General features: G+C 37.1%; 1 protein-coding gene across 1 annotated transcript in view; it reads right to left on the bottom strand.

Moving 5' to 3' along the window:
- Window positions 1–1,740: 1,740 nt before the first annotated feature.
- The window catches only part of map4k4 (mitogen-activated protein kinase kinase kinase kinase 4), a 62,388-nt gene continuing 55,826 nt past the window's right edge, over window positions 1,741–8,302 (bottom strand). The window contains exons 26-27 of the mRNA XM_057336936.1: window positions 6,304–6,443; window positions 1,741–4,650 (exon numbers count right to left, since the gene is read on the bottom strand). Coding sequence (XP_057192919.1) covers window positions 4,567–4,650; window positions 6,304–6,443 — 224 coding nt within the window. The 3' untranslated portion in view covers window positions 1,741–4,566. The remainder of the gene's footprint in view (window positions 4,651–6,303; window positions 6,444–8,302) is intronic.

The raw sequence follows: 8,302 nt of genomic DNA, 5'->3' as shown, positions 1-8,302 counted from the left end.
CCAACCATACAGTATAGCAGGGTTCCCAAAATCTAGTCCCGAGGGGCCACTGCTCAAACCCTGATTAAACTACTGTGATTTTCATGATCATGTCCTTGATTAGCTTACTCAGGTGTGTTTAATCAAGGTTGGAGCTCAAAAGATTTGAGAAATGTATATACATGTCCATTTGTTTGAATTCTATATAATTATATACAGTATTCAGACTTATTTAACTAAACCTTATTTCTATACCACCTAATGCACATGAGATCGAATGCTTATTTGTGGAACGTAGTAAAATTGGGGGTTAGGGAATCATCAACTTATGTTTTGCCATTTGTTTAAGTTCTCTTCAATATTCCTTAACTTTCATGTGTAAGAATAACACAAAATAAGTCATTTGCAGTGTCGTTTTCAGAAAACTCACACCGCACTGTAACATACTCTTGTGTACTCTAGTCTCAGTTATTGGGTAAGACACAGACACTACATTGCATCTAGTGGAATTTCTCTCAATAGAAACACTTCTGGTGTCTTACATCATCGTTGTGAGTAGGGCTGTCCACTAGAAAAAACAGATTTCTCTTTTCTTATCACTATGCAGGGACTCTCACAACTCATCACAAATACATACTCTTATACATTAAAAAGTACATTGTATTCAACAGTAGCTCCAATCTAAAAACGAGGGATTTTTTTAGTCACATTCAACCACAGTGTAACTGTAGCTGTCACTGTTTTAGACTGATTGTTCTGTCCAGACCACTACTGTCAAAGATGTAAACAATAGCAATATTTAATGTTGACGGATGCTGTCCATGCAGCGTTGAAGTCAGATGAAGAGGAGTTGGGGATAGGGTTAGGTTTTGAACGACTGAACAGCTGTGAAGGAACTTTAAGAAGGCAACCTAAACAGGAAACAGTCTAGTACAGTATGTGTTGGATTTCTATTGGTTGACATTGATTAGCTGCACCTGATGAGATCGGCTAAGCAAGCTTGACTAACGTGACAGGTGTTCTGAAATATTCGGTGTCTGAGGAAGAGTGTGCGTTAAGGGCCGTTCACATTATAACGATAACTATAAAAAAATAACGTTTTAAAAATCGTCCTTAATTCAGGAGAATAGCGGGGTTCACACCATAACTACAAGGATAAAGATACAGAGAACGATATCGTTGGGATCACTTTCAGAACGAGTTTTTTTCCAGCTGATGAACGATAAAACATACTGTCAGGCAGTTTCTGGCAGATAGTGTTTGACTTTTGGTGATCGCAACATGGCTTTTATGTCAGAATTAAAGACTGTAGTGGTCGGAAAGCGGTGTGTTTATGGCAGGATATTATATATGTAATGCTTATGAGTCAGCAAGATGGCAAAATATATGCTTTACGTCCCGGACATGAGTCCACAGCCTTCAGTAAGAGCATCCAGCCTTTGCTGTCATATTTTGGAGAAAAGATGTTCGGGAATGAAAACGAAAGCATCAGCAGGTCATCTACATTCATTTTAGTGACTGAGAACACTGCAGCGCGCAGGCTTAAAATAAACATAACGTTATTGTTATCGTCCGCTGGTGTGGACGCAAATATAGTTCACGCGCACGCGCGTATGTGCAACAAAAAAAGTCACTGAAATGGTTAATATTTTGAAAATAAATGTTATTTGAATTTCAGTTTCATTTTTTTATTTTGTTCAAAATATCGAGATGTGTATTGTATCGTTACACCCATAATAATGACTAATGCAGTCTACAAAGAGCGGCACAAATTAGTGCAGGGTTTAAATAATGGCGTAAATACTAGTACAATGATGAGCGCAAACCTTAGTAAATCACATTGCGTGATTGATTTAAATACTCTCCTCCCATAAAGTTTGAGTCTGAAGATGAAATCTACACACATGTAAGCTGCTTAACAACAATGCAAAATTGGGGAAAAACCCAATACAATATTATATTATTGTATCCAATGGACCTTCAGCGATTCATCATCCAGTCATGAAAATATCAAGCAATCAGCCCCAAGAAGCAGTGGGTTACAGTGCATTTTATAACAGCTAAGGGGCGTTTGTTAGGCATGATGGGAAGCGGAGCTTTTAGCTGTTATGAAAGGCACTGTAGCTCACTGCGCTACAATTAATACAAATCGGGGTATTTCAGAACGGCTTAGAAAAGCGGCTCAACCAATCAGAAACAAGGACCAGAACTGACCATTTTATAAAGATAATTGTAACATTTCTAATATAACAAATGTGTAACTTTAGCAAAGAACGATTCCTTAAATTAAACCGTTTATTTTCAAAGAAAACAAATGAACCATCAGGATAATACAGGACTTCCTGCCATATACAGAGAGGACAAACAATACAGTGCCACAACTGAACAGACAACCAGTCAGTCCACATATTCAGAAAGTCAAAGCAGTGCTTAGAAAACACTAGCTCGATTATTGTTCCTAAATAACAAGTGTTATGGTTAAAAACACAAAGTTAAATACAAAAAAAGGGAATATCTTGAATGACACAAGCAGTACACATTAGTGTAAAACTTTGCTTCTTTGAATCTTTTTTGGTATGCTTTAAAAACCATTCCATTTGCAAGCATTAGGTAACTACATTAGTGAACATGAAATAACGAAGTTGAAATTAAATGCTGAAGTGGTTTTGTTCATTTACTATTACTTTTAAATTCAAACGTTGCATCTGTTCACTTTAGTTAATGCACAAAGTATTGCAATGAAATTGTATTGACTAATATGAACTCTCTTGAATAAATGTTCTACAAATAGATTGTTCATTGTTAGTTCATGTCAGGTAATGAATTAACACGTTAATAATAAAACCTTTTTGTAAATTGTTTTTGTTTTTCAGGTAAATTTATTTCAGGCTTCTAATGTTATGAAATCCACGAGATGGAAACTGCACAATATTTTCCAGCACAAACATAAAAAAGCCCACGCAGTTTTATTTTCGTGGCAGTTTCTGTCACTTGTTTTCCCCATGGTCAGAAATAACTTCTCATACAGCATGTAAGAATTCATAATCTCACTGTAAGTTTGTTACTAATCAAAAAACTAACTATCGCAAAAAAAAGAACAAAAAACATGAATGGTTATGTATAGACGTATAATTATTGACGGTGGGAAGAGAAAACATGAGGCATTAACTAAACAGAAAAAAGAGAATACGAACATAACAGAACTGCATTTGAGAGCCGAGTTCAATGAGCAAAACCCAACAGATAGACTAAAATGAGCACAAGTGTGTGTGTGTCGTGAGACCTATAAATAATTAAAAAAGTACAGAGTTGCGTTTCCCGAAAACTTCTTAACGCTAATTCTTAAGTTATACCTTAGGAGTGGTAGCGATGTATTCTTAAGAACAACGTAGCGATACGAAGGTTTCGAGAAACGCAACCCAGAAGCAATGTGTGGGAAATTCAGTTCTGTTCAATCATTCATCACTTTAGTACTGCTGTGATTTTAACAGACGTCTAATTCTGAATGATAGTAATCGTCCATGACAAAGATAAATCAACTATAATAACATATACGGGTTTTTATAATCTATGAGTGTAATAATAATAATAATAATAATAAAGGTTAACAGATTTGGCTTGTTGTCTTGAGCAGGAGAGTTCTGAAGTGAATCATGAATGGTTAGTAATGAAGGTGAGGGAGTGAGCGGCTGGTGGGATTCGTCACGTTTGTGAGGTAAGCGGCTATAGTTCAATACCCTTGGGTCATTACTGAACAAGCTCTTCCCAAACCTTCAGAAACTAGAGGATTTATAAAGAGACAGTACAGGAAAGTGAACATTACGCATTGCACAGTTTATGAAGGCATGTCTGCAGATTAACAAGAATATTGGCCAATAATATTTAACAAGGATGTATTTTCAAAAAATAATGTCACCGCCTTTACATTGTTGTTAAACATTGTAAAGCAAAAGGCCATTCATATTGATACACTTGTATATTAATGTGAAAAGACGAGAAGGGAAAAGCGGCAACAAAGTGTCCTGCACATCTGTCACAATACAGTCCACATTAAATCCACTTTAGTTTCACATTTAATCCAAATTAGATTCACATTTAATCTGGAGAAAAATCAAAGATAACCTCTGTCTGCTTCCTTTTGATTTCTGATGACAGATAATACATAACATGATCCAAACAAAAACATCCCTCGCCTCACTCCAGGAATCCTGTCACGTTAACCCCAAGTAAAAAACAACAAATAAATAAAAATCATCAACATTAGAAATAAATTACAAAACAAGCCATTTAGTGTTTCTTCATTGCCATGACACAATTACTGACCGTCTGACAGAAACAGCACCGCACCTCTCAGACCAGTCAGATTCTACTCAATTCTAGAGAAAGACATTTACACAGACGAGCAATAATACTGTAGTATTCTCGAGCCGTTTCCCATGCAGCGCGCTGCAAAAGGACGCCATTGGATCTTTGTGTAGTTCAGTTTGTCAGTCATTCACACCAGGCTCTGATCGTGTGTCGCCCGGCCTCAGGCCGTCATGTTGACTTTCAGATTCTGAGAACAGTCCTGTAAAGATTCTGGGACTATTACCAACTGAGCAAAGACGTGCGACCCAAAGTCATGAAGTAAACCTGGCTGGAACCTCCAGAACGCACGGATGCAAAGAACACCTGCAAATACACACGAGAAATTAAAAATAACGTTGATGCAATTTGTTTCATTCAGGAATGATAACCTCAAATTAATTTGTTTAAAGGATTTGTTTGTATAGATCAGAGATACAAAAACAGATCGTCCAAAAAGGGTTCATCTTTTACGGAAGTTGACCACTGATATTTTCTTTATTCAAATAAATAATGTTAAAACTATAGTTTAGGATCCAATTCTCACTATTAACTCCCTGCTTATTATTATACATTAATGCCTTATTCTACATCCCTTAAAGTTAGTTAATAGCTGAGGCTGTAAATAGATAGACGACGCATCGCCATTGACTTTCACTGTAAAAAAAAAAGAAAGCTAAAATGTCCAAGATATGGCCGCTGACGTATTGTGCCGATGATGTCACTTTGGAGCCAGAGTCTACGCAGTAGTGAGCGCGAGGTGAAGCCGCAGTATCGAGGTCTGCTCACTCAATTGCAAACAAAGAAATCATGTTATCAAGCCATTTTTTTAGAACATCTTATAACTAAAACCAAACTCATTAGAAAAACAAACACTTGGACATCACCAGGGGGGCTTCACATTTCAGCACGTGTGCAGCACGTCTGGTTGATACTGAGAATTGGACCTTAATCTAAAGTGTGACCGATATCATTTCTTACTGTATTTATTTCATTTTGGGGTGAAATGGGCCAAGAACTATTTTATGGGAACTAGCGCTGTCACGATTATGACATTTGGCTGAAGGTTAATTGTCTAATAAATCATTGCGATTATGACGATTTATTGTCTGTTTTAGAGCTCTGACTTTTAATTCTCATACATTTTTGATTCAGCTTTGAAACGAGCATATTGTTCTGAATATAAAGACTATGTTCCTTTTCTTGGAAATACATTGGAAAAAATGGGGTCATCATACTTGAGGTTTAGGCTTTTACCTGTCAATAATACAACCGCCAAATACTTGTAAATGAAGTAAATTGATCAGGAGTGAATTGAAGCCACCATTAAAATACTATCAGTCATAGAAAAGCTTCTAGTCTGTTTTTTTCTCACTTGCAAGACTACAATAAAAGTTTACTTCTGTGTTAATGAGATTTTGGTAGTCTGGTTTTCACACTGATATAATAATAAATTCTACTGCAGGTTATTTTTATGGTACATGCATTAGTTTTTTTTAAAGTGATTGTGTTGTGGCGGTACATTTGACAAGTATTACCATGCTTTAGTTACAATATATACAATAAAATATGCAATATGCAGATGCACTACAGCTTCCCCTAGTGTCTTCTAGAGATGTGCAATAGTTGTGATGATCTGAAACCATCGCGATGAGGTCAAACAATCGCGATGAGACAATTATTTAATAATCCTGACAGCCCTAATGGGAACCCCCTGTTATGGCTGAATATTTTTATCAGAAATATTAAATCAGAATCAGAATCAGAAGAGCTTTATTGCCAAGTGTGCTTGCACACACAAGGAATTTTCTTTGGTGTTGGAAGCTTCTAGTACAGACATTCAACACAATGACAATACAATATAATATGATTTACAGTCTAAAAGATTCTAAATTGTGCATATATAAAATAAAGACTATTTTACAGAAAATGGGGGATAATAACATATAAGAGACATTGTACAGGGTAGTAAAAGATCACCTTGTCATTTCTCTCACACAGGAACTTGAGTCTTTGGGCTCTTTTGTGCATGAAAACTCCATCCAGGTGGCCAGTCTCTACCGAGCGGATCTCAATAGCTTTCTCTCCCCAGCCCATGATCTGATTCGAGCGGATATAGGCTGCAAGACATGAATACAGATGAGAAACAGATACAAAAGAACAGATAATTGTTTAGCATTTCCCAGAAGTCGAACTCTAAATATAATTCTTTTGAAGTCATGGTTCTTCATGTTTCAACACCTAATACTAAGGATAAAACACTTTTAAAATTGATTCTAGCTATTGTATATAGGCCTCCTGGGCACCACACAGATTTTATTAAAGAATTTGGTGGGTTCTTATTAGAGATGCACCGATTGCAATTTTCTTTGCCGATTCCGATTTTATTACAAGTGAAACCTGCCGATTCCATTTCATTAAATAAATAATTGAACATTACAATTTCCCCAAATTTCCCTAAATGCAGTTCTCCAAGCTGCATTAAATGACAGAATCTTCTCTTTCCCAAACAACTCTTAAATTGAAGAACTCTGTGACTGAAAAGAAGTACAAATAATAAAATATAACTAAACATGTCACTTAATTGACCTTTTTCATTTTTGTCAAGTCTAAGATAACAATAAAATACTTCAACTTTATTCTCGTCTGTTTCTGTTTATGAAACTAACATTGCTTTATTTAATTTTTTCTGATCACTGATCACGGGAAACAGAAGATCGGCTTGGAATCGGCGAGACGTGAGACTGACCGTCTTGGAATCGGCGAGACGTGAGACTGACCGGCCGGTCACCGGTCGGGCCGATCATACGAAAAACCGGCTGATTCCGATCTCTTGCCGGTCAATCGGTGCACCTCTAGTTCTTATCAGAACTAGATTAGATTAGATTAGATTAGATTCAATTTATTGTCATTGCACATGTACGAAGGTACAAGGCAACGAAATGTGACCTCTGCATTTAACCCATCCAGAGAGTAGTGAACACACGTACCCCCGGAGCAGTGGGCAGCTATCACTGCAGCGCCCGGGGAGCAAGTAGGGGTAAGGTGCCTTGCTCAAGGGCACCTCAGTTGTTACCCGCCGGCCCTGGGAATCGAACCGGCAACCTTCTGGTCACGAGTCCGACTCTCTAACCATTAGGCCACAACTGCCGACAGTAACTAGTACTGGCCGCAGATAGAGTCCTTGTCGTTGGTGACTTTAACATCCATGTATATAACGTTACAGATGCCTTAGGAATGGATTTCAAAGACACTCTTAACTCCATGGGCGTTAGTCAACATGTGTCAGGACCCACTCACCTTTGTAATCATACTTTAGATTTAATACGGTCTTACGGTATAAATGTGGACGACGTTAAAATCCTTCAGCAGAGTGAAGACATTTCGGATCATTATCTGGTATTATGTTTGCTTCACTGGCCTACGGCTGCAAATAAAACTCATTGTTACAAATTTGGTAGAACAATAACTTCAACTACCAAAGTATACATACTTCTGATCCTGTACATCAGCATAGCAGTGATGAATTTATGAACTACTTCACATATAAAATCCAAGATATTAGAGAAAAAATTATAACAATGCAATCAGAAGTGAAACCCGCTGAACAAACTAACTACAGCGCCCCTAAGGAGATATTGCAATTATTTTATACCGTAGATCAAGATGAGCTGTCTAAAATTATTAGATCATCTAAATCAACAACATGCCTACTAGACCCTATACCTACAAATCTACTGAAAGAGATGCTCCCAGAAATTATAGATCCTCTTCTTGGTATTATTAACTCATCTCTGACATTAGGACATGTGCCTAAAGCATATAAGGTGGCTGTTATAAGGCCCCTTGTCAAAAAACCCCAACTCGACCCTAGAGAACTAAGGAACTACAGGCCTATATCGAATCTACCTTTCATATCTAAAGTTCTGGAAAAAGTAGTTTCAACTCAATTATGCTCCTTCCTCCAAAGGAATGACAT

The sequence above is a fragment of the Triplophysa rosa genome, linkage group LG6 (genome assembly GCF_024868665.1).
Source record: "Triplophysa rosa linkage group LG6, Trosa_1v2, whole genome shotgun sequence".
In the NCBI taxonomy this organism is placed as follows: Eukaryota; Metazoa; Chordata; class Actinopteri; order Cypriniformes; family Nemacheilidae; genus Triplophysa; species Triplophysa rosa.
The sequence above is the reverse complement of the archived record's forward strand: the minus strand, read 5'-3'. Positions and strand labels throughout refer to the sequence as shown.